Genomic DNA, 27470 nt, shown 5'->3' with positions numbered 1-27470 from the left:
TCTGAATTTAACTGAGGCTAGGGATAAGCTGCAGGCCTCTCTTTGTGTTTTGAACCCCAAAGTAGTAGAGTGCTTGAAAACTGAGAGGGATGCGTGCCAGAGCTGTGTGAGAGAAAAGCAGCTCACACACTGTGCAAGAGAAAGAGTAGGAAGAGCGAGTAGCCCAGGATGAGGAACATCTAGGAGTGCTGGCAGTGTGAGAGAAGGAAGGCACACTGAAAACCGGTACAGAGGAGGGTGGGTGTAGGAGGAAGAAATCAATAGACCAGGAAATAAAACAACAACCAAAACAGCTTTAAGAAAACCGACAAGGGGTATAGTAAATGTATAAGAAAGACACTATGCCCATTTCTGAAGAGATCCTTACGGGAGGAAGGAGCAGTGGGAGTAAGCAGTAAGCAAGATGCTGGTCAGATACATGATTGAGTGCCACCAGAAACTGAGCAGACAAAGAGAAAATAAAATAGCCAAACTGTGCAGAGTATGAAGAGAATGAAAGGATGGAAATGAAGGATGGCCTGTTCTAAGCACACTATTCACAGAACAAATGCATCGTGTCTACTTGTGGAATTAATGGGCTAACAGCAAAGGACAAAAGGGCAGAGAAATAAAAGTAAAAAACCAACTAGAAGAAAAAATATCACTGTTAATAAAATAGTTGGAGGTATGAACAGAACCTTCAGATTCACTTAACGTAGCTCAGATAAAAACAAATCATGAAACACTTTAGCTGCACATGAAAACCACATATCCTACAAGGTACAAAGCTGTGGAATCTGGTCATAAGTGGATGAAGACCGGGTGTCTTCACTGAAATGGAAAACCACATACAAAGCATGCAGTAAAAAAACTGTAACGAACACATAAGGCTAATTCTTTCTCTACTTGCAACTCAGTCAGGGATTTTTGTTGTCGCTAAAGGGTAAGTGCATAAAAATATATTTAATGGTGGAAACGTAAAATCCAGTGTGAAGCTTCGCAGCTTCAGAACGGCTCTCTAACTGTACAGAAGTTCATTGAGACAGATAGACTCACCTGGTTAATTTTGTTGTGTGATGTTATTTTTATTTGCAAGTTCTTTATAATAAAGTTTTAATAAAAAAGGATTTGGGTTTTTAATCCAGTTATATTCCAAGTGAGAATATTTTTCCAAATGTTCAGTCGTAAGAAAGAAAACCACTCAGTAAGGCACAAGAATCAGCTTACTGGTTTCCACTGAAAACAGTAGGTTTTAATAGAGGAAAGATAATGTTACAAGAGTCTGCAAGAAATCCTGAATTAATAAGTACTTTTTGATGAGATAAATAATTAAAACTAATAACAGAACTACTGCTTGGGAATAGACTTTTTCAGCTAAGAACTGTCAGAATAAAAGCAGATTGAAATAAACCAACCAAACACCAAAGGAAATGTGAATTGGAACTGGGAAGAGAGCTGTGAATATTAACCTCAAAACTTTCCCATGAAGTGAATCAAAGATGCTATTCTAATAAACACAGCATCTATAGAAAAATCAGGAAGGAAATCTCACGCGTTTTTATTCTTTTCGATTCATTTTTTCTATTATATATTCATGTTATTTCCAGGACACTTGAAATGTTATGTGAACCAGGTGCATGCAGTGCCTGTGGAAGCCAGAAGAGGGCATCAGATTCCCTGGCACTAAGTGGATGGTGGTGAACCACCATGTTGGGAGCTGGGAACTAAGCCTACATCCTCTGGGAGAGCAACAAGCACTCGTAACTGATGAGCCATTTCTCCAGCCCTCTACTTATTCTTGGTTAATTAATTAACTAGTTGATTCATTAATATTCGCAGAGCTAAGGATAGAACCCAGGATCTCATGCATGGGCTACATTCCCTAGCTCATTTCTTATAAATCGACTGTTAATTAATTAAAGGAGGAGGGCAAAAATGAGTGAAAATGAGAATTAAACATATGCAAAACCCAAGCCAAGCAAATAATATCATATGGAGTAATACCAAAGAAAGCCTAAAATAATCATCTGGGACTCTCGGAGCAGAACCTGGGGGAGATGGGGTTACCGTAAGTGCAAAGCATTTGGGAGGTAAAACAGAACAGAACAAGGCAAGTGCTTCCAATAGGGTGAACCCAGTAATTTCCTAGGAGATCGTAAAACCTTAGAAAGTCTGAAATTACTAAAAAGTTAATCAAGTTATTTCAGAGGAAACCAAGCGAGACTGTAGGCGGGATCCACTTTAAGGCACGAGTTATTAAAACAAGATAATCTGTTAGTTATGCAAAGGCTAGAGTTAATGAGAACACTATGACATTACATCTACAGGGTCTACAGAACACAGAAATAAATAGAACCCACGGAAAAACACAGATCAACACAGATACAATATTAGAATGAGGTATTAATGCCCTCCCTATCAGAATAGCATAATGAGGAGGGAGTGATAGTGGTTCAAAGCTCACTTAACATTCCGTAATACAGCAGAGAGGGCAGCGTGTCCAAAATCAGAGTGTGTAAGCTGGCATTTTATTGCAGGCTCCTTAAGGAGAAGAGGAGTTAACATAGTCTCCTTGTTCTCTAGATTCTGTCCTGAGAAAGATCATAAACTGAGAAAAAAAAGCAAGATCCAAGGAATCAATATAGACGCTGAGTGTAACAGGGAGATTTCATGTGGTCCTTCACCAGGTGCTGAAGAATGGAAGCCCAGAAGGGTTCGACAGCAGTCACAGGAAGCCTGGACCTCCCTTTCCTGGCTTCATCTGTTCTCTGTCCTTAAACACTCCAGAACAGACATCACCCAACATCTCCCCTTGCCCAGCACACAGATACAAGGCATAACAGACACATCTGCAGAGAACCTAGAGGGCACCTGCAGAGAAACTGGATCCCAGGCAAGTGCAGCTAGCGATCAAGAAGAAAGCAGGGTATGAAGCAGCCTTGTGGCAGCTGATGGGCCAACAATTCTACCTAAGCACCGTACACGTCCTCAAAGACAGAGGGGTATTAAGAATCCAAAGCAGAAACAAGTAGAGGGAGGCTGGAGAGACAGTTTGGCAGTCAGAAGCACCTACTACTCTGTTAGGGGACCCAGGTCTGGTCCCCGGCACTCACGCAAGGCAGCCAACTCCTGTTTCTAGGGATCAGATGTCCTCTGGCTTCTGAGGGTACCTGTATGCATGTGGTACTGAATAGATAATAAATAAATCTTTCAAAAAAGAACGAAAGACAAACACGCAGGCAAGTAAAGGAACCAAGCACAAATGCGTTATTAATACTCACACTCATAAAGGTCAAGGTGCATCTCTGAAGATGCACAATCTCAATCTAATCCAGCCGAAACAGCAATGACCCCAGTCTATGTTCAATAACCCCTGGGCACTCTTCAAAAATGTCCATGGCAGTAAAGTCAAGAAAGCCCAAGAAGTATTCTGTATTGAGGCCGATGGAAGATGCGTGACAAGTAACTGGCCGGTAAATCCCGGCTTAGATTCTGGGAGAAGATTTCTCGTTTCTTTGCTACAGAGCTGCTCTGTGCAATTTGGTAGCCGATATTTACACATGGCTACCGTGTGGTTAAAGTATGTCAAGTCTGAATGCAAAACAGGTACCAGATCTTAGCGCAACACAAAAAAAATGCAAAATATGTCCATAATGAATTCTCAGGCCAATTATATGTTAACATGACATGATTTGGGATACTGGCTTCAATAAAATAGAACATTAAATCTAATTTTATTGGGGCTGGAGAGGTGGCTCAGCAGTTGAGAGCACTCTTACTAAGGACTCAAGTTCAATTTCCAGGGTTCACGTGGTGGCTCACAACCATTTATAACTCCATTTCCTGGGGATCTGAGACCCTCTTCTGACCTCCAAGTGCACTAGGCATGCATGCAGTACACATATATGCAGGCAAAACACTCAAACATACAACATAAAATAACTGTAAAAAATTAATTTTATGGCTTTCCTTCATTTTTTTTTTTTTTTTTTTGGTTCTTTTTTTCGGAGCTGGGGACCGAACCCGGGGCCTTGCGCTTCCTAGGTAAGCGCTCTACCACTGAGCTAAATCCCCAGCCCCGCTTTCCTTCATTTTTAAACACAGCTTCTAGAACATTTAAGATTTCCCATGTTACTGATGTAGACAGCTTGTATTATATGACATTATGTGACACACATGAAGAAGACAGTAGAGGCACGATTAATGTAGTAACAAAGTGTCTAGACTGCACAGCAGTGTTTTACTAGTGTTAGTACTTACTAAGTGTGCAGAAATTTTATATAAGAATGTTTTCCTTAGGGAGCACACACCAAAGTACTTAAGACTAGATATCCAGACACATGGGTGCCTGCCCCTTCTATGCAAAAGTTGAGACTGCCTTCCCTTCTCAGACAGATGACTCTAGTCAGTGTCAAGTCAACAGTTGAAGCTAACTAGGGCAGAGGCTCAGAAAGGAAAATAAAAGGAGATGAAATGTTTGACAACAACCATTTCTTAGGATTAAAGAAAGAACCAAAAGCAAGATCTCATGTGGAAAGGACTTGTTAAGTAGGGAACTAGTTTTTGAAACTTAAAACCCAGTGGTAGTTATAGGAAGATGAGGAGGAACATCAAAGAGACAGACAGACAGATAGATAGACAAACAGAAGAAAAACTTGAAAAGCAGAGGGAACGTGCAAATCACTTAGCAAGAAGCAAAAACCAGCTTGACCTGGACTCTCTAGAGAGTAAGGACACAGCGCCTAACAGTAGAAAAGAAAATGCTTCTGATCCTCAGCCTCATATGCAGCCCTGTGTGACTCAAGTGTGAGAGCCTAACAAGATACTCCCAGGCGTGTTGGCCATCAGGGCTTGCCTTACAAAGACAGTTAGAGAATGCTCTTGCAGAAAGTACCCAAGGAAAGAAGGGCATAGGGCAAGCTGACACTAGGGCTTTAGGAAAGTTTGTGGCTGTTTGACACACATGATGTTAACCATAAGGGAGTCAGATAACTTTTGGTTGTTATTGTTTTAAGACAGGGTCCCAGGCAGCCTAGCCTGGCCTTGGATTTGCTTTACGGCTGATGTAGACTTTGGACCCTCATGTCCCTCATGTACCTCCCAAGTGCTAGAATAACATGCCCATTAATTTTTCAACCAGAAGAGGATATAACTGGGTAATAGGAAAAAAAAGAGTATAAAATTTTAAAAGAAACAGAAAGGATCATCAGGACACATAAAAATGAAAGGAAAAATATTAGTATGGCTAATTACAATAATGGTGGCCTAAGTGGAATGAGATTAAAAGTAAATAGTGTGAGAGGGACCTGGCATGGACCAGTGGTGCTGTACACTGGGAGGGGGGCCTGACGCAGACCAGTGATGCTGTGCACTAAACAGGGAAGAGCACATCCTTCAGCACCCACAGAGGACTAGGAAATAAAGCTTACCAAAGCAAACATACACTGGGTTATTAAATAAACAAACAGTAAACACAGCAAAGAAGGAGCTATGTAGCACATACTCGTTGATCAAAACAAAGTAAAGAAACAAAACTGAGAAGGAAAATACAAATAAAAAATAAACTCTCAAAAAATTTAAAAAGCTCCACTAATAAACATCTATGTCCAGAAGATAAAGTGCACAAGAGAATTTTACCAAGAGAGCAGTGAGCATAAAAGAGGTCTACAGTAAAGGAGGGAAAGGCTCAGGGATCAACTAAGAGGAGAAGTCCCAGCCTCGAGTGCATTAATAATTAATAAAAACAAAAAGTACAGAAAGGAGGGAAGCCAGCGTATAAAGTGAAGAATATGGAAATTTACCAACAGCACAAAAGGGCCATCCAAATGACACAGAAGCTAATAGGATGCATAAAAGCCGATGTATGCAAATTAGGAGAGAGATAACAATGCCATTATTTAAGTTGCTAACAAAGCTTATTAGACAAAAGCAATCCAGATTACTCAGGAAATAAAGAAGAATGATCTTCCCCTCTATCATGGTTGTCTGCTAAGGACTGTGAAAACCTGTGCAAAATGAGTGATTGTTAAGGAAAGAAGAAAGATTCTAAAACTAGACACAAAAGAACTCATTTATGCCAACAACAGACGAGGAAATTGGAGAAGAATTTATGGGACAATCACTGTGTGTGGGTGACTCTTTCCAATGATCTCCTTTCTCTTTTTTCTTTATTTTTCTCTTGTACAATACAAGCCGACTGGAAGCTCTCCTCCCTCTTCTCCTCCCAGTCCCTACCCCTGCCCTCTGCCCCAGATTCGCATCAGAAAAGAGCAGATCTCCCAAGGATACCAACCAAACATGGCATAACGAGATACAACAAGACTAAGCTGGATCTAGACTGACCGAGGCAACCCAGCAGGAGGAAAAGGGTCCTAAGAGCAGGCAAAAGAGTCAGAGCCAGCCCCTTAGTCTCACTGACAGCTAAATGATCACAGCATATCTGTAACGGTCCTAGGTCAGACCCATGCAGGCTCCCTGATTGCCACCTCCTCACCTCTGTGAGCCCCTGTGATCCCTGCTTAGTTGACTCTGTAGGCCATGTTCTCATGGTGTCCTTGACCCCTCTGGCACCTACAATCCTTCCTCCCACTCTTCCTTGGGGTTCCCCAAGTTCAACCTAATGTTTGGCTGTGAGTCTCTCTGTCTACTATCAGTTTCTAATAGACCTGGGTAAGTAACAAGTAGTTGGATTTGAGATTAACATCAGACTCAAGTGCCTCAAAACCCCAAAAACTACTTGCTCTTGCATGGAGATAGGAGGAAGTTGAAGGCAGTACAGGTGGACTATTGTTATTTATATGTGGTTTTTAATAATTTAATTTATATGTGGTTATTTATATGTGGTTTTATTGTAATTTATATGTGGTCTCTGTTTTTAGGAGTCCTGACATCACCTTGGTGGCTGATGAAAGAAATGTGAGATGACTTGTCTGAAGTAAGACAAGGTTGGGACTCATAACTACGAGAGAAAATTAATCATAAAACCAGGATTCAATGGGTTGACTATGATGAGTAAACTTTGCATAAACTGGATGAATAAAAGGACCAAACTGTTAAGCCATCAAGTTTGCACTAGTTTGGGGGGGGTTTCATGGGGTTGGAAATAATAATTTTTAAAAATGACTTATGTATTTTTATTTTATGTGCATTGGTGTTTTGCCTGCAGGTGTGTCTGCATGGGTGTACCAGGTGCCCTAGAACTGGAATTATACACAGTTGTGAGCTGCTGTGCAGATGCTGGTAGTAACCCAGGTTCTCTGGAAGAGCAGCCAGTGCTCTTAACTACTGAGCCATCTCTCCAGTTCCCATGGACATAATTTTTTTTTAAAAGCAAGTGACCCAGTGGAAAAGATGGCTGAATGTCACCATAAAATTAACTTCAAAAACATAGGATGTATTTTCCAGTGCCCATATTAATATTTTAGCCAATGTGTCATCAAATTAAAAACTGGATGTAGGAAAATACTCTTCGATATTTACTTGTCAAGTAGTATTAAATGATGCGATGTCCAAAGTGGAGGAGGTTATCGGGAGGTGACAAGCTGTCTACGGGATGAAAGCATTCGTCAAGAGCCAGATCCCTATGAAAACTAGTGATGAAAGATACTTAGCATCTTTAAGAAACTCTGTGAAGGGGCTGGGGATTTAGCTCAGTGATAGAGCGCTTGCCTAGCAAGCGCAAGGCCCTGAGTTCGGTCCCCAGCTCCGGAAAAAAAAAAAGAAAAGAAAAAAGAATAAAAGAAGCTCTGTGAAGACTGGACACATGTCCGGCCCTCCAGACATCCTTATGGGCCTGGCCACCTTGCTGCTGGGAAGCAGTTGGGAGTGGCAGTCTGGCAATGCCTAGGACAGAGTTCCAAGTTGGTTTCAGCAGTGCGCTCAAGCTCCAGAAACCTGGAGTGCTCTCTCTGGCCTCTAAGTCTGGCTGTCGTCAGAACAGCAGGTGGATGGCACAGAATTTAGTGTCAATTGACTTCACATTGGAAGATGCTTTGTGTATTAGGTGTTTAATCTGACTGCAGAGGACAGAGGAGTGATTCCCCTCATGACAGCCCTCAAGGGAAAACAAAAGGAAATCACTAGGATCTCAGCTTCGGTTTTGGTTCAGACATTCTCCAACTATGGACTGCTTCATGATAGACCCCCAAAGGAAGGAAAACAAGAATTATCTGCTCCGAGCTTTGATTTTGGTTCGGATCTTCTCTGGCCATCTGAGCGTGTAATGCTACTTTCTTGTGTGTCAAGACCTTTTCACTTACAGAATTAGGAGGCACAACTTACACGGTCTACCCTTTTTTTTTTTTTTGGTTCTTTTTTTCGGAGCTGGGGACCGAACCCAGGGCCTTGCGCTTCCCAGGCAAGCGCTCTACCACTGAGCTAAATCCCCAACCCCACACGGTCTACCCTTAAAATGTATGTCAAGAGCTTCTTGATTGGGAAGGTTTGGGGAGAAATCCACAGTTTCCAGATGTCCAGCAGAGATTTTGATAGCACCAGAGAAGAGGAACACCAGAAGCTATTTGGTCCATTCTCTGCTGGCCTCTGTCTCTGTTTCACCTTCCCAGAGAGAATGCAGACTTCTCCCAAGGAGAGAACCCCAGAAGCAGCATTTGGAACAAAGCACTTTGTACTGTGGCTGAGAAGAGACACCTGCAGACACGCTTCACTATGGCTGAAGGTGCATGGTGGCTGACTGTGGCAGCTGACTGGACATGGTTTTTTCTTACGCCATTGCAGAGGTTACCAAGATGTGACCCACAGACTCCTGAGAACCCTGAGATCCTTTCAGGGAATCTGAAAGATTGAAACCATTTCATAGCAACATGAAGACATTATTTGCTTGCTACAGTGTATTGACACTGGCACTGGAGTCGGGCCAAGGCAATATCCTTGCCTGTATTAGTAGCTGAAGTCTTCCTCAGGGCCACACGTTCACAGCAGACAACAAAAAGCTCATTTTTGCATGAGTGTCCTTCACATAACAGAAAAATGAGTCATTTGAAGTTCTGACTGATAAATACACACCTTGTTATTCAAGGCGACTAATTTCAGGCTGTAAAAAGCAATAAAAAATGCAAAGCAGCTCTGCTCCCTGGACTGGAGAACTCTGATTGTCCTCAGGAAGAACACTTAGTGAGTCTTTGAGGTGCAAGTCACACTAGCCACTTTGCACATTCATAAAACATCATTTTTACTTGAAAGAACAAATGACAGGCAAATTACCGTTATTCAGACTTAGGAATCTGGCAGGCATTTTTCTCAAAAAATGAAGTCAGTCTGTCACTTCAAGGAAAACAACTGACGGTATCTGTTGCCAATAATAAAACCTGAGTGTTCAAGCAAAACTCAGACTCTTGGGAAACTTGTAGCCATTACTGTGAACTTGATAGCTTCCCAGTTTTCTGTCACTTTCCTGATGGGCTCTGTCCTCTGGGAATGGATATGATTTTGATTCAGTTTAGTGGGAAGTCTTGGCATTTGGATGACCTGTAATTCCCAACAAGCCAGTATTTTTCATATGGTCAGCATCGGGGCTACACAAAATCATGTGTTTTTAAAAGATCCACCCAAAGAAGAAGGTACGCAGTGAATTTTAGTGACAGAATACAAATCTATTGGCGCCATTGCATATTCTACATTGTAACAGGACTTAACAAAATTCTGCCATTTGTGAACTTTGAAGTAGTTGGTGGTAGCAGAGATTATCTGTAAGTATCTGGAAAGATTATGAGAACACCCTTTTAAAAATTATTTTGTTTATGTGTATGTGTGTATGCTTGCTCATATGCATGTGTACCGCATGTGTGCAGGTGCTGGCAGAGGCCAGCAAAAGGTGTCAGATGCCCTGAGGTAGAAACTGCTGTGAGTGGGTGTAGAGAATCAAACTCAGGGCATTGGTGAGAGGAGCAAGTACCCTAACCACTGAGCAACCCCTCCAATGCCCCCAAACACTCTTTTTTTCTAGTTACACATGCATGTGGGCTAGGATTTTCTTCACATACTTCTATCAACAATGTAAATCGCTAGGTTGAATGCAGAAACAAAAGTGAGTGACAGTCCATGTGACAATGACACCCATTTCACAACTTTCTTTGGCTAATACAGTCACTTTCATAAAACATATTATATGTTTTTATGTTAGCATGTGACAAATGTATTAAACATGCAATCATTTATTACTGCTCTGACACTTAAAGTGAATAAGTAACTAACATTTTTCTCAGCTAAGGGAAACACCGAGAGATTTAACACAAAGTATGTTAATGCTCCTGGTGAGTCTAAACATGTTAAGAGGATGCAGCGACTAAAGAGGCTGAGAGCCTCTGTCCCAAGATCCCTGCTTGGAAAGTGACATTTTGGATGACTAATTAAAAAGAGACAAGGGACTTGGCACTTGACAATTTGTTGTCAGGAAGCTTCTCTGGGCTGACAGCAGGGCTGGTTATCAAGACAGAATTATCCCTGCAGCTTAGATTAGCAGAAACCATCATTGTCATTGCCTGTGCCCTTCCCAGTGGTCCAGTCCTTCAAGTATCCAAGTTCACCATTGCCCTGCAAGGACAGTCTGGTGCATTCCCTGATCAGTGCTGGGCATCGTGACTCAGTGGCTAGATACCTGCCTCCCAGATGGTAGCAGGTGTGGTCCACAGTCACCACCCAATCCTCAGGAGGGTACCAGGCATGGGCAGGGACAAAGATCCAAAGATAAGGTGATCATAGCTTTTATCCCAAAGGAGTTGCCAGTTTGTGGGGAAGAAACTTCCAGAAGAAACAATCCCAACACAATGTGGTAAATGCTATTCTGTGTTTGGAGATTAAAGTTTTTCAACAGAAAAATTAGGGCACATCCTGGCTCTGGGATGTGACGCCTGACAATGGGACAATCAGGAATACATGTCTGCTGTATTAAGCTCTCAACAGCACCGCAGAAACTCTCTGTAGGTTTGCATGTGGTTTGCTCCAGAGGCCCAGAAACAATGGTTTGGTGCCATTCCCTGACCACCTAAACTCTGGGAGACAACAGCAGTTAAACAGAGATGAGAAAACTCCTTAAGATCACGAAAGATGAGTAATGGCCCAGACATTTTATCTCTTCTGTTAGTGGGGACACTGTAGAACATTTTTTTCTAGCATACTGGTTTTAAGCACCTCCTCCCAGGCAGAGAGGCTAAGTTTGTTCACAAGGGTCTCGCATACAGCTAAGGCTAGAGCGGGCTGAATCCCGGAGTCCGAGGAATGCCTTAGCCAGAGGCTCTTAAGTTCCTAAATTTCAACTTTATGGGAGTTAAATTAGACAATAGGCCAGGAGTGCTGGAGTCCCTTTTGGGTGGGCTGTTTGGGCTCCAGGGAGGTTCTGATATACCCGATAAGTCCCTATCACGCACCCTTTTCCCCTCTGCCTTTAGAGTCCTGGCCCCAATCCCTCTTTTAATCTCCTCCCCTGTTTCTGTGGTTCTTCCCAGCTGTGGTAACTTCAGAGTGAAATAAACTCCTAAGAACAAAACAGACCATTCTCAGACACAGTATGCCCAGTGCCACCCACAGCCATCCTGCCTCCCAAGGCTACAGAGAACGGGCCCTCCCAGGTCCTCATGGAAATTTAAAGCAAAGGCAGGACGTTGCACATTTGACTCTGGACAAATGGTGACTTCTCCCTGATCTTCAGGGAGTTTACCCACAAAGCAGGCTATTTTCCAAATCAAGGATACACCGTCAGTAAACACGCTTAATATTGTGTGGGTCAGCCCATCACTTACAGCAACCAATTCCATGTGATTATTTGATTGCTGTCCATCTCCCCCACAGTCCCTAAATAGCCTAGGACCCTGCACGGAATCTTTTCTCTTGCTCATTGTCATATTTTTAAGGGCTTAGGAGAGTGCCTGCTCGTTACAAATTTGTTGAGGTAACTGATTAAAAAGAGTTGGAGAGTGTCCTATTTTAGGATACACTCCTCACATAGTGACTTTGGGGCCTCCCGACAACTCCTGTGGATTGATATCGGCTACTTTGAGTCTGGGGTCATGTAGCATTAGATGATGACATCTGGGTCCAACAGGAATATCATGTATTGATTGATGACTTGTCAGTCATTACTATAGTTGAGGCTACTGTGTTACTATGGTTAAGGGTACTGAGTAACTGCTACACTGTCTGTGGAGTCAAGAGAATCCCTTGGCCAGTCGTGTCTAACGACAGTCTGTTCTGTGACATGGGTACAGCTGTTTTTAGGAGGACTGAGGTTACAAAATGCTTGGCTTGACGATAAAAGACTCACAGATAGAACCACTGGTAGAGCAATGTCACACAAAGAATCTCAAAGCACCAGGATTATGTTCGTGTGTGTCCCTGAATTTACTTTCTGAGGTGCCAAGTTCACAAATCAACGGATTCTACTGAGCAGACCTGACGCAGCTCAGCTAATGGATCCCACGAGCAGAGGGAGCACTAGCACTGTGCTTCCCCAACCGGTAAAGTAGCTGCTGTACTTACGAGGGTAATCCTTTGGATGAGTCTTCTCCGACCAGTTCCCATAAAACGTGAGTCTGTACTTGGCAGTTCCGCAGGCGCAGCAGTCTAAGATCGGTCTGTCCGTCACTCCATCAAGTGTGGGATCTGGAACGGGAAGTCAAGTTAGAAAGCAGATGGGGACCTCATAGAAGACGGCCTTGCAGCAGCTTGTCTTATCCTTGATCCCAGCATAAAGGAGACGCAGTACAGCTGCACTGACTTGTAAGACTCAAGACCAGCACCCGACTGCTGTGGATTTTATATTTCTCAACTAAGAATATATAGTTTGCAAACAAAAAAATTCAAAGTTCTTGCTCTCCAGTCTGGGGTGTTCTATGGAACCAAGAATATAGAATCTCTAGGATTGGGGAGACTTTGGGAAATCAATGCTAACTTTTACTCGGCTATTCTTTTCATTTTAAAGATGTGTGTGTGTGTGTGTGTGTGTGTGTGTGTGTGTGTGTGTGTGTGTGTGTGACCTGTGAGGGAATGCCGTGTGTATGCAGGTACAGGAGAACACCAGAGCAGAGTGTCAGATTCCCTGGAGCTGGAGTTACAGATGATTGTAAGACACCTGATGTAGGTGCTGGGAACCAAACCAGGGTCACCTGCAAGAGCAGCAGATGCTTTATTTAAGCCACTGAGCTGTCTTTCCAGTCCCTGCTGAGCTGTTCTTTCAATATCCTGGCTTTCTCCCTGTCCCTTCCTCTAGCATCCCTCTTCTAGATTTTAAGAGAAATGTGTCTATTTTCCAAGAAGTACTTTTGAGGGTCCAACATGCTGGACCAGAGCAGAGACAGGTGGCTGTGACGGAGGGCAATGAGAACGAGTGGAGTGGTTCTCTGCCTTCCTAACTCTGCCACACTTTGGTACAGTTCCTCATGTTGTGGTGACCCCAAACCATAACATTATTTTCACTGCTATTTCATAACTGTAGTTTTGCTACTGTTATAAACTGTAGTGTAAATATCTGATATGCAGGATATCTGATATATGACCCCTCTGACAGGGTCATTTGACCACCCAGAGGGGTTTCGATCCATAGGTTGAGGATCACAGAAGTAGGGGTTTAAATAACACTGGCAATTAAGAGGAGGGGATTCTTATACAGTCCCATCACCTCTTATCATGCTTTCAAAGACTTACTGGGAATGGGGGGCATTGCCAATGTGTTCACAAGTTCAAGTTTACTTCTGAGTGTAGAAGCAGCCAGGAAAAACTGAAGATTCCCTCTCCACCCCCACTTTTAGCTGTGAGTAGCTGATAAGTAGGGAAAGAGAGATTACATGAATAAATTCAGCATTCCTGATTGTTAAACCCACAGCTCTAACTGCCTTAGTGCTCTCAGGCTGCTCGGCTGCCTCTGAGAGGGGACAATGCCTACAGATGCCACTTAACTGCAACTGCCTTTTCTGTAGCTCTCCCAGCTGTGCTAACATCAATCTTCCCTTTTTGCAAGTTGGACATTTTTTTCTTAAATATTGAACAAAAGAGCAGCAACCAAGGGGATGAAAGCCATTTTGCATGTCAGAAACAGCATTTTTCAATCTCTTTAGGAATTTGCTGAGCTTGCTGGGCTTGAACATGCAAAATCAATGATGGAGAGAAGTGAGTTTGGGGATGGAGACAAAGGAGGAGGCGGTACAAAGATGTTTCGAGTCTTTTGTACGTGCCGCCTTCATACTGTCCTAGGAAGCACTTTGGCTATCCCTGGAGGTTTAAACATGAAATCTCCCCGGGCTCATGTGTTCCAACACTTGGTCCCAGCTGGTGACACTGTTTGGGAAGGTCATAGAACCCTTCAGCGATGGAACCTTGCTGAAGGAAGTAGGTCACTGGGGGTGAGCCTTGAGGCTATATAGCCCAACCTCATTTCCTGTACACTCTGTAGATGCCTTTCTGACAGGCCAGCCTCCTGTCCCTGCCTTCAGGTCTTTGCTGTCCTGGTGGATTATATCCCCCTGAACTGAAGACTAAAATAAACCCTTTGTTCTTTCTGCTGCTTCTGCCAGGGTATTTCATGACAGCAACAGAAAAGTAACTAAGACATCCCTGTTTTGCAGATTGCCGATTATTAAAAGGAAGGAGCTGGTTGGGTGCTTGATCAAGTTTACTTCTGAATGTAGATGCAGGTTCGTGAAGCCGTGCAGGCAGAAGTGGGACCCAGGTCTGTTTTTGGTCCAGAGCCTATGACTTCACTCTAAATTCAATAACTGCAGGAAAGACTCATTCTAGATAGGTCTGCATGAATGATACCCAGTAAAAAAAGAAAACTGTTTTCATTTTGCTTTTTCCAAATGAAAGAAAAGCACATAAACAAAACAAAACTCTCCCTACAGATTTCAGAATGTCTGAAGAAGCTCAAAGGAGAAGGCTGCAGCCACCCGAAGCAGGGATCACTGGCAGAGACTAGACTGCTGTCTGTGCCTGGGAACAAGCTGCCCACTTCTACCTGCATACAGAGCCTGGACTTGACTCCTATGTGAGTCATATGGGCAGTAAGGACACACTCAGCTAGTACGTCTTAGGAGAGGTAGCTTAAACAAGAAGATCTGGTCCTTTTGCAGTCCCATGATGAGAAGCTTTTTTTTTTTTTTTTTAAATCTAAATTAGTTTTGAACCGAGGATTCGGAACTGAGAGATACATGCTGGGATTTCGATCATAAAGACCAGGTACTGTAAAATGGGGCAGCAGCAATATCCAGAAGACCTAAAATAAGACCACTGGGAGCTTGACTTTATCAAAAGGGCTTTTAGATTTAGATAGCAAAGTTAAAGATACTGTGAAGGCCTTTACAAAAATGAATATATAACAGACCTTTGGAGAATAAGCTTCCACGTAAAAATCAAATTTCTAGAATTGAAAAGGAAACTGTTTCCTACCAAGAACAGGCTCTTGCGAACAAAGCGGGCTTTCAAAAGGCAGGGATAGCAAGTACCAAGGTGTTTCCATAGTGCAACAGCTGAGTAGCTAAGCCAGACAACCTCATCCTGGAGAGTGGACCCAGTTTCCCTTTCTTTCATTATACACATATATGCACATACAGGCACACACACACACACACACACACACACAGAGGCACACACACACAGGCACATGCATATACACACACATACATGCACTCATGCATGCACACAGGCACACAGGCACATGCATATACACACAGACACACGCACTGTCTCAGTATGTGTCCTTGGAACTTACTACATAGATGAGGCTGGTCAGAAATCTGCCTGCCTCTGTTTCCTGAGCGCTTGATTTAAAGGTGTGGGATACCACACCCAACTTTATCGAGTTTATTTTGTGTAGTACTGGGGATCAAATTCACGCCCTTGTATGTTTTAGGTCACTGCTCTACTGCCGAGCACACCCAGTACTGGTTTTCTTTTTTAAAACTGAGTTTTGCTGTATAGCCCAGGATAGTCTTGAACTCACAATCCTTCTGCTTCACCTTCCCAAATTTGAGGGTAACACCTCGGCCACTCCTATTATAACTTATATTTCTCCTCATTTCTATCTTGAATTTGTTGGCTTTTGAAATTCTCCTTTGAGGTTCTCAGGTCTTCTCCCCTCCTCATGCCTATTTTCCTTCTCTCCTTTATATGTGTACATGTGTGTTCATTCGTGTGTGTATGTATGTGTGTGTGTTCATGCATGTGTGTGTGTTCATGCATGTATGTGTGTGTGTGCGTGCACAGGTGCCAGTGTAAAAGTGTGCCAGAGGACGATCTTAGCTCTCATTCCTCAGAGGCCCTCCATCTTGTTTTTTAACTTAAAAAAATATAAAAGTTAAAATTCTGCATATATGTGTGTATCCATGCTGTGGGTATTTGCATGTGAGTACATGTGCCCATGTGGTAGAAGATGGTGGTAGATCCCGTGAACTGGAGTCACAGGCGGTTCTGCGATGCCCGCACGGGGTCTTGAAACAGGACTTGGGTCCTCTGCAAGAGCAGTATAATGTTCTTAAACCCTGAGCGCTCTCTCTAGCCCAGCACACCTTGTTTTTGAGACAGGATCCCTAACTAGCCTGTAACTCACCAAATAGGCTGGGCAGGCTAGCTGGGAGGTGAGTTTCATGGACCCGTCTGCCTTCACATCTCCAGTGCTAGGCTCACAAACACAATCTATCACATTTGGCCTTTGTGTGTCTTCAGGGGCTTGAAGTTGTACTTGGTTCCTCATGATCACAAGACAGGTGCTTTCCTGACTGAGCCAGCTCCTCAGCTCTCTCCTTCCTCTCTCACCTTCTTCTCGTTTTCTGTCCTCTGCTTATATTCTCCTCTCTTCTCTGGTTTTCCCTTCTCCCATCCTCCTCTGCCATTCCCCTTCTGTTTGTGACATGGTGTGCAAGTGTGTGATCATTTATCTGTCACGGATCACCTTTTGGAATAAGTGATATTTCTCTATTTTTTTCACTGCAAGTAATTTCATATTTATGTCGCTTTTAAAAAGCACAGGCTGGAGAGATGGACCAGTGGGTAAACGTGCTTACCATGCAAGCTTGAGGGCCAGAGTTTGAATCCCTAGGACCCATGTAAAATAGGTATGTGGCATAAACTTGTCATTGCATGCTTAAACAGAGATGGGAAGAGAATTCCCTTGGAGCTCTTGGGCCACCCAGCCTGGCATCCACAGTCAAAATAAAACAAAGAGAACCCATCTCAAACAAGGTTGAATGAAAAGACTGACATCCAAGGTTGTCTTCTGATCTTATATGTACATGGAACAGTGTTCATATTTACACATACAGATGTGCACGCACACACATACATACACTCTAGTGCTCACTGCTTTTTATCCTTATAGCAGTATCTCATCACCTATGGAGGAATGGTCATAACTGGGGCAATAAATGATAGTCCCAAGTTCCATTATTTCTTTTCTTAACAGATTTGATTCGATTCAACAAGAAAGCAAGGCACATAGAAACTTTGATGAAAAGCTAGCATTTGCTAAGTGATTAAATACATTTAAAAAAATCCCTCTGCTCTGCTTATGTTTAAATGGTTTTCTTAATGTGATCATTTTGATGTTAATTTTCTCATGGGTCTGCTGATTCCGGGGATCATCTATAAGCACACAAAAGCCAAGAGCATGAGGAAAGCGGGGCCTTTTTAGTCTAGCAAGTCAAAAGGAGTCTTGGCAAAGATGGTGTGATTAGCCATTTTCCTAAGAGTTCAGCCTGAGAGAAGCAACTAGAGACATGCCATACTATTTCATTATCGCCGTGCCCAGTGGGCTTTAGCACATGTGCAGCTTAGATAAGGCTTCCGAAGATCAACACTAAGGCTCCGGGAAGGTTTCTTGACAGTACACGGGGCTGTCTGTGAAGTGTCTCCTAAAAACTTTCAGATTCTGGAAATAAGGCTGGCCTTTGCCAGTACAGCTAACAGAACCGCACCACAGTGAAGGAGCCTCATTACCTACAGGGGAAGATTAGGATGCAGCCTGTGTGAGAGTCAGAACACCATCGAGTCCAGCTCATGGGAACTGAGCATACTTTCATGGAAAGAGGGTAAGGACGTTGTTATTTAAGAAACAGAAGCCTAAAGAGATCCTTGTTTGGAAAAAAGAACCATCATCTAAATGGCTTGGAGGAAAGACCTCAGCCCATGCATAGTGTTGTACCCTAAGAAATTAGCAAGGGTCTTAGCCAGAGAGTCCAGAACTCCCACCCCGATGCCAAGAATCCAACTGTTTCCATAAAATTCTATTTAACATTTAGCTCCAGCCTTTTTACAAGAAGACAGTGCATTGCTCTGATATAGACAGGGCTGCAAAGTACTGCCCACAGAGGATACAGCATTGACAGGGGGCAGTGACTCAAGGCATGGACTCCTGGTGTCAATCCCTGCCCTCCGCTGCTGGCTGTAAATAGCTCTTTGAACTCTCTCTATCTCAGGCTCTTCATCTGCACCATGGCTGATCCTATAGCCTTTACCACACAGGGCTATAGTATAGATTAGAGAATTAAGGACTAGAAGGTGTTTAGAATAGTGCCTGTCATGTAGCAAACACTCAAAATTATTAGCAATTATTATTATTTCCCCAGTAGACCTCTCTGCAACCTTCCTTGGTAGTTTATGGTTTGCTATAGCTGGAGAGGATTATTTCTTTGGAAAAGACTAATTGCTGGAAAGTCAAATCAAAATCCTGCAAAAATGAATAGAAATGAGATAGCTAAGCTGTATAATTATAGAGCATGTTCTGTTTTCACTGGGTTACCTAATAACTTCTAAACCAATTCAGATGTTTAAAGTCTTATTTTTAGCAGCAGATTAATGGACAAGCGTTTGAATACAGACAGCAATAGCTACCATGCACACACACACACACACACACACACACTCACTCACTCATGTATGCACATTCAATCTTGTGTGTATGACACATGTGCTTGTCTAGGTTGTTGTCTGTGAACACACTTAGCACTTCTGTGGTGGTCAGAGGACAATCTCAGGTGTCAGTCCTTACATTTCAGCTCGTTGGGAACAGGTCCTCTTGTTGTTTTCAACCTGTAGATGTCAGGCTAGCTGCCCTGGAAGCACCCAGGAATTCCCACCTCTGTTTCCATCTTGTATGTTATAGATGAATGATGGGATTGCAGAGTTGAAGCGCCATGTCCAACTTTATGTGGATTCTGAGGTTGTGAACTCAAGCCCTTGCAGTTGCGTGGTAAGAGCTTTCCTCACTAAGCCATTTCCTAGTCTTATTGTATGTTATTAAGTCACATGGTGTGGGGGTGGGAGGGTAGGCTGTGCAACAGAAGCAGATCTAAGCCAGGCCTAATCTGAGCCCAGGAATCCTTCGGTAAATACCCAGTCTACTTTATTAGGAGGTTCCAGTCCCAGGCAGTGGCATAGCTCAGTGCTAAAGGACATGCATAAGGCACCAGATTTGATCCCTAGCACCAGAAAAAAGATTTATTAGAATGTTTCAATCCAAGGAAAGGGCATTTATGAACTTGAAGTCTGAGGACCAGAGATTTGGATGTGGTAAAATCACAAAGTTAGTGTCCCCTACCCTCCAACCCACAACACTCCTGTCTTCTACTGGTCTCTCTCTCTCTCTCTCTCTCTCTCTCTCTCTCTCTCTCTCTCTCTCTCTCTCTCTCTCTCTTGCTTTTTGAGAAAATCACCCATATTACTCAGATACCCTACAAGTTCTGTAGGGTGGTTATTCCAGAGAGCCACTGTAGGCTTTTTAACGGTACACAACTGTGCATTCCTTAATTAAGTCCTGTGAATTATTCCAGGGAACCTCTTCAGAATAATCACTGTTTCACAAAAATAAGAAGACAGCACCAATATAAGGTACATTATCTCCTACCCGGGGAATCAAGCCGAGTAATTAGAGTTTAAGGCGGATCCAATTATCCATAGCACACAGCCAGATTAAAAATCAGAGCTACGTGAGGAGGCAGAGCCCAAGGGAACTCAGAAAGCCCCATTGCCTGAATTCCTGCAGCCATGCTTAACCTGAAAGACTCCCCGCCCTGTCACCTCCCCACACCTGCATGTTCTTACCCTGTTCACACAGCTTCTTGGTCAGGGAGCCCTCGTCTTGAAAATAGATAATGCGTTTCTGTACAATGCTGGCCCTGTGGAAAAAGAAGACACAGTGGTGAGAGTGGCAGGTTTAGAGGGACAGTCAAACACAGTCCTTGCTTAGCCACCCATGGTTTGGTGGCTCTGTGTGCTTCTGTCTCTTCATCCATAAGTAGACAAGCAATATGTGTCCCATGGTGTCACCCTAAGAATTGTCAGAAAATGTATGTCAACAGCCTGGCACATGCCTACAAACCATCCTCTCCCCATTAGATACTGGATTACTATTGATGGCACTGCCATTGAGGTGACAGTAGATACTGGGTTACTATTGATGGCACTGCTATCAAAGTAAGAAAGTAAACCAATGGCATTTTCAGCATTTTTTCTCAATGGCTCATTTTCCCTTCCTCTTCCTATTAAATGATGGAAGTCATTTATAGATCCACCACATTCAGACTTCAGAAGCATGTCAAATCCTTTTCCTGAAGGGAAAAGAAGAATCTAAAACTAGTTCTTGATTTGTTCTAAAAATGTCATTCTATATCATTCCTGAAAGTCTAGACGAAACCATCTCCTACACTCTGAACAAAGACAGCGTCAGCTGTGGTCTCTTTCTCTTAAACACGTCAAACGTGGCTCTTAGAATTTAGAATACATATTTTGAGGTTGCAAATGGCTTAGCTTTGGTCAGCACATATTTCCTCTTTCCTTTGGGACAGAACAGACATGCAGTTTCCCCCTTAACTCACTCTCTTGTTTATTTTCCATTGGCCTTGAGAAGGATGGATCCTAAAACCCAGTGTTCCAGCAATTTAAGAGGCTACAACACTTAAAATTGAGCTGGTGCCGATAAATCTCGAGCCATTCCTATTGATTTTCTTCAGCAATGCTACTCAATCAAAAGGTAATTTTCACTTCGATTCACCCTATTTAACAGATAAAGGCATCCCTGACCCCATTACAGCTGACCACACTGAATAACTGCTTGACTCCCGTAATTCCAGACCTAGGAACTGGCCCACGTTCTCTGTGGGGATCTGTACTGAGTCAAGACAATTTCCCCAATGGTCTGGGCAAAGGCCAAGATGACTTTCCAAAGAAATGTCTATCCTACATCTAGTCTTGCACAAAAGAATACAGTTCAGACCAGCTTTATGGATGTCTTTTACAGTCTTTCCCCACCCAAGAGAGACAAGATGTTGAAATCAGTAAATGAAATATGCTTCCTGTCTACACAAAACAACTCTGATAATTTTATCTACTCTCTTGACCATTAAGTGGGAATAAGAGAGGTCAAGAGAGGAGTAGCCATCTCTACCTCAAAACCAAATAGCAAAGCCTCTTGTTCTTCAGAGCACTCTGCCACCTATAGCAGTACTTGTCAGGGTGCCTCTCTTCTGTGCCTGAGGGACCCTTGCAGGAGCATAGACCTCCTAGGAAGAGCCTAGGGTCCACACAGTTTTGGTTCAGTGGAAGGCTTCCTCGTTATGCCAACCACAGACACTTCCTTCCTTTTGTCTTCTTGTAGTATTTATGGGCACATTTTCAACAAAATGATTGCCAGAGGGCATGTTTAGTGGCTGGCACTGAGAAGGGCACCAGAACCATTATGAACAATAGAGATGGGGCCACTCAGCTCATTCTCAAAGTTCATATCACAGGAGGGGGAAGCATAAAATAATCCAACCCGCAGCTAACAGTGATTGAGTGCTACCATGGAAACATCTACAGAGTGCAGAAAGGAAACCTGACCAAGCTGGGAAATGCTTCCCTGAGAAATAATAGCTCAGCAGAGATTGGAAGAATAGGCACTAACCAGGCAATTATGAGGGAGAAGAAAAGGAGAGGGCGTTGTCTATAAAATCCTTGAGGCAGGGGCCACATGGGCTTGGTGGAGGACTCATGAGTGGAGAGTTGAGGAGATGATGTGAAGGGACAGGGGAGGTAAGTGAGCCCATTACCACATGACCCAGGGCCTGCTGGGAAATGGCCTTTCACTCAAACTTTGATAGATGTCTTTGAGGGGCAGTGCTGACATAACCAGTGCTGCTCTTTCAAAAGAACACTTGGGCCAATACATGACAATAGGTTGTTGTGAGTCCTGTGGTATAGAGGCCCCATGCAAAATGAGCTTTATTTCAATAACGTTCTCTCCCAATAAACATTTGAGAATGACTGCACTACAGGGATATTAGTTTTCCTGCTGGCTAATTTTATGTCAACTTGACACAAGTCGAGTCATTTTGGAAGAGGGAACCTCAACTGAGAAAGTGCCTCCGACAGACTGGCCTATAGGACAGGCTTCACAGGGCATTTTCCTGATTGATGAATGGGTCAACTCAACCAAGGGCTGATCGACTTATAGGCCATAAGAATAGGCAGGCGAGCAAGCCATGAGGAGCAAGCCAGTAAGTAGTACTTCTTCATACCTCTGCAGCATTCCCACCTTCAAGTTCCTGCTCTGACTCCCTTTCATGATAAACTGAGCTACAAGACAAATATAAGTCCTTTCCTCACCAAGTTGCTTTTGGTCATGGTGTTTTATCATGGCCATAGAAAACATACCTGAGCCAGATTCTTCTCTCATTGCTTAGGCAAAATACCTGACAAAGAACAGCTTAAGGGAAGACTGGTCTGTGCGGCTCACAGTTGGAGGGAACACAGTTCATAATGGCAGGTAGGGATGGAGATGCAGGGCTCTATCCAGGCCGGAGCACAGCAGCCACATGCTTACTTCTCAGTGGGTCAGGAAGCAAGGCAGTGCTGTGAACCTCGAGACTGCCCTCCAAAGACCCACATGGTGGAATAAGTTCCCACCTCCAAGATCTTCCATGACCTCCCAGGACAGCAGCACCCTCGCTGAAGGTTCAAACAGAGAGTGCGAAGGGGATGTTTTATGACCAAACTATAGCAGGATGATATACTAACATGGTGTGGAAAGCTGTTTACGGCTGCCCGGAAACACCCACAGGCTTGTCCGTCACCACTGCATGTCAAGCTCTATGGGCTTGAATTCTGATGCTAATCCGTCTTAGCTAAATACACACAGTCAACCTTCGCAAGCACCTGCAAGGAATGCCCTGAATGCTGTTCGACTTCCTGTGAAGAAGACAATGTAAAATCTGTTATTTCAAAGCATGGGCATAAACAGAACTTACCCCTAACTATAGAAAAATATGACTGTGAAAATTTAGAGACCACAAGTGGAAGCTATATATTTCCTATAACTCTCCAGGTTTGTCACTCCTGAGACTATATAAAATGTAAGCTCTCTTACTCCCTTTTAAAAAAGCAATCTTTATCTTAAAACAAAACAAAACAAAACAAAACAAAACAAAACAAAACAAAACAAAGCACAGGAATTAAGAGTAGGCTCAGCAGCTAAGAGCCCTTGTTGCACTCTCAGAGAACCCAAGATCAGACCTCAGACCTATGTCAGGCAGGTCACAACTACCTGTAGTTCCTGTTCCAGGGAACTTGGTACACTTATCCAGCCTCCACATATGCGTGTGCACACACATGCACACGCGCGCGTGCGCACGCACTCTCACACACACACACATAAAAAATGTTATCCACTAATTGATTTTCCTTGAATTCATTTCAGCATCTACAGTGTACCCTGTGGAGAGCTGAGATTTCAATGGTTCTTCAGAACTAAGTCATGATTGCCTGAAGAGGACCATACAAGGGCTAGACATGGCTAGGCCTCTGCATTATGTCCTTTGGGTTTCAAACCCAGTGGCAATCAAGTGGGGACCCATGTTTTGTTTCCCATCTAGTGCACAGATGCATCTCTCACTTCACCTCTTTCCAGTATCCTCACTCCAAGCCTCTTCTTAATTCCATACTCACAGGCTCTATCTGCTAGCCTCCTGGTATTTTCATGGCAATACAGGGACAGGCGCGCGCGCACACACACACACACACACACACACACACACACACATTTTAGTTACTCAGTTCATACCCAACCAGGATGTTTCTTCTTTCAGGTTGATTCCCTGACTGAGCACCTTTCCTAGGAGAGCCAGAGATCTTGGGATACTCCAAGCACAGCACTTACTAACCCACAGAATGACTGCTTGTTCTTTTCCTGATTCCTGTGCTGTATCACAAACTTCTTGAGAGCTGGGACTAAATATCTCTATGGATTTTGCCATTGTTTCAGTATTAGGAGTCAGCGAAAAGAAACAGTTTGTGGAGAAGATGAGCGTTTGAGACTAATGGGCTGTAGGGTGGGAGGGCGATCTAGTCTAGTGAGTGTTGGATATAGGGATCTCTAACTTGGCAGAGGTCTATGGGGATCTGAGGGAACATGGAGGGCATTGGACCTAGAACAGCGCTGTGGCATTTCGGTGGTTGGTGTCAGCCTGGGGAGTCCAGATGAGTCAGGATCACTGAGGAAGACAAACATTCCCACTTGCAGGGTGTTTGCAGGGACCAAGCCCTTGATCCTCTTACTTGTAGAAATTGCTTCACTCTATCCCTCATTTGGTCAGTCCCTAAGAGAATTCTATATTCTGAGAAAATGCATTTTTTACTTTGAGACAATTCCCATCAAAAGTATAAAATTCAGCTGAGGCTTATAAATCATATTATGGTTCAGAAAAATAATAGTTTTACAAGATGAGAAAGCTGTTAGTAAGAACTCCCTTAGCATTTCAAAATGACAAATTTTCTCCATTCAGTGCTGCAATTTGGCAGTCAAGTTGCATCCCATTTATATACTGAATGCTTGCTTATCAGGAGAGAGCATGTTAAAGAAATCTAAATTAAATTTCTTGGTGTGCTAGCATTTCAGACTTTTGGGTATCGAAGTCCTAAGTAATTCACCGATCATCTCCAAACTTTTCTTTTAAAACTGTAGTGAACATTTCCAGGAACATCATTGCCAATCCCCTAAGTGTTTGATCATCATCTGTCTAAAGGGTTTATTCATCTGATATTCCTTTTCCTTGGGGTATCTGCCTACTGGGGTGAGGTTAGAATTTGCTATGATGTAGGTTTGCTGTCCGGTGTTGAAAAGAACTGACAGAGAAAGATCTCAGAAACAGATGGACTTGGGAGATAACAGATTATTGAAATGACTTTAAAATAGACCTGGTCCCTCTGTGGCTTGTTCATTGCCATGTACAGACAAGTTCTGGAAGGTCCTACCGCAGTGTGCTGCATTCGGTAACTAGTCAGTAGTGGTAGCCATTGTTACTATGGTTTTTAAATAGCCAGCCCTTGACAAAATCCCTGGCCCATGCTTACTAAGAAATCCTGCTTGATATCGGGTGTGGGTCTGTTATGGAGGAAGGGTCCCTGAGGGAGCTCCCTCATTGAACTGCTTCAGAGAGATAACAGGTGGCCAAATGAAACTTGGGCGTTTTTTTTTTTTTCTCTCCAGATGGCGTTTGCCAACCTTCTCCCCAATTCCAGTAAATTTTCTTTTACTGGACTTTTCTTGGAATACTTCATAAAATTTCTCTGTGATCTTGGGACTGTTTTCCATGGAGGTGGTCCAGTGTAGACTCAGCAAAATTTATTCCATTTTACCAGTAAAGGAGCAACTGTGGAAAGACCAAGGAATAAGTATGGAGCCACTGTGGAGGTAGGGTAGCGTGATCCATATCGAGGCTACTGCTTTATCTTACTTCACAAAGATGACCAGTGTTAACTTGAGTGTGGCCTCACCTTCCAGGGTCTGGGCTCATGCCTCTGTGTAGACTCTTACCAGCCTTTTCTTTCACTTCAGAACAACCTGGAGTTAATATATATTCTGGTAGCCCATGACAATGTATTTAGGGGAGAAGAAAAGTGAAAACATAGTTCCAAGGCCCTATCTAGTAGAAGACAAGAATAACATGACTGTCAAATGGTTAGGTCACAATCTCTGCTTGCGGGGTCACAAAGGTTCGGAGACTAGCATAGCATGCAGATTTCTTTTTTGTTGACTTGACATAAACTACTGTCACTCAGGGAAACAGAACTGCAATGGGGGTGGGGGGAAGGCCTCAATCAGATTGACTTGTAGGCAAGTGGGGTGGTAGCAGGGCCATTTTCTTGATTAATGGTTAATAAGAAAAGGCCCAACACGTTGTGGGTGGAGTCAACCCTGTCAGGTGGCCTTGGGTTTTTATAAGAGATCTAATTGAGCAAAACAGAGGGAGCAAGCCAGTAAGCAGCATTCCTCTGGGTTCCTTCTCCAGTTTCTCTCCTTGTCAGGGTGAACTGTGACCTGGAAGCATAAGATGAATTTAACTCTTTCCTTCCAAGATGCCCTTAGTCATGGTGTTTTGTCACAGCAATAGAAGAGCAAACCAGAATAGGGAATAAGGGTTTAAAGACTGTGTCCTATCATAATGGGGAAGACACAGTAGCAGGAGCATGCATGTGTTGGCCGGTCGTGTTGTGTCATAGACAGAAATCCAAGAATAAATAGTGTAGGGCCAGCTATCAAAATTTAAGGGTCTCTGGGGATTCACTTTTTCCAGCAAGGCTCCACCATATAAAGGTTCTACCACACTCCAGAACAGGTCCACTGCTGGGGACTAAGCATCTAGGAGGTTCTGAGTGTTTATGATGACTACTATGGAATGACTACAGATTAGCTATCGTTCATTTATAAAACATCTACTGGGAGAGGGTAGATTGATTCTTGGTTCTTGTTTTGGTAGACAGCTATTGGACTAGCTGGACAAAAGCCTGTAAGCCATTCTAATAAATGTCTCCCTCTCTCATTCATTCATATATATATATATATCTATATATATATATATATATGAGAGAGAGAGAGAGTAATAGGTAGATAGATATTCTTTCAGTTATGTTCCTCTGAAGAACCCTGACTAAGTGGTTAGAAGTATAAAGATAAATTCCAAAAGTATCTGGAATAGGCTTTCCAATTTGCCAACACCTACAGTTACTGAAGCCTCTCTTAGAAGCTTGGAGAGTACTGAAAGTTCATGGTGTAAATTGTTTTACAAACCTAGGGAGACAAATGCATCTTGTTATTCTGACTCACCAACTGTAAGGTGCAAGGAATTTGGTGAGTGTAGATAAATTTTTTTTGACAATTTGTGGAAAAATAAGGAAACCGGTTGATGCTGGTTGGTTGCTCCTAGCATCTCTGGATAAACTGGCAAAGAAAAGAATGGGCTCCATGACAAAAATTAACCAAATTCCAGCATCTCAGATGCAGTGAAGGACAACAGTGAACTCAAATGGGAAAACTGCCTGGCTCCAGACGTGCATAAACAGCCTAAAGGTTTCTCAGTGTGTCCTGGAGGAGACTCTTCTCTCCAGTAGCTCCAGGAGCTCAAGCTGAGGAAAACCAACTCAAGCTCTCATTATAAGGTTGGCTGAATTACAGTGAAAATTCAAGGCTCTGCCTTGAAGGGCGTCAGTGGTTGAAGGACATTAATCGGTAAAGAATAGGA

General features: G+C 43.2%; 1 protein-coding gene across 1 annotated transcript in view; it reads right to left on the bottom strand.

The window, feature by feature from the left end:
* Window positions 1–27470, bottom strand: part of Spon1 (spondin 1) — a 294634-nt gene that overhangs the window by 150174 nt on the left and 116990 nt on the right. Inside the window, 2 exon segments of the mRNA NM_172067.2 lie at window positions 12472–12594; window positions 20020–20093. Coding sequence (NP_742064.2) covers window positions 12472–12594; window positions 20020–20093 — 197 coding nt within the window.

Source organism: Rattus norvegicus, chromosome 1, assembly GCF_021556685.1.
Source record: "Rattus norvegicus strain SHRSP/BbbUtx chromosome 1, alternate assembly SHRSP_T2T, whole genome shotgun sequence".
In the NCBI taxonomy this organism is placed as follows: domain Eukaryota; kingdom Metazoa; phylum Chordata; class Mammalia; order Rodentia; family Muridae; genus Rattus; species Rattus norvegicus.
The sequence above is the reverse complement of the archived record's forward strand: the minus strand, read 5'-3'. Positions and strand labels throughout refer to the sequence as shown.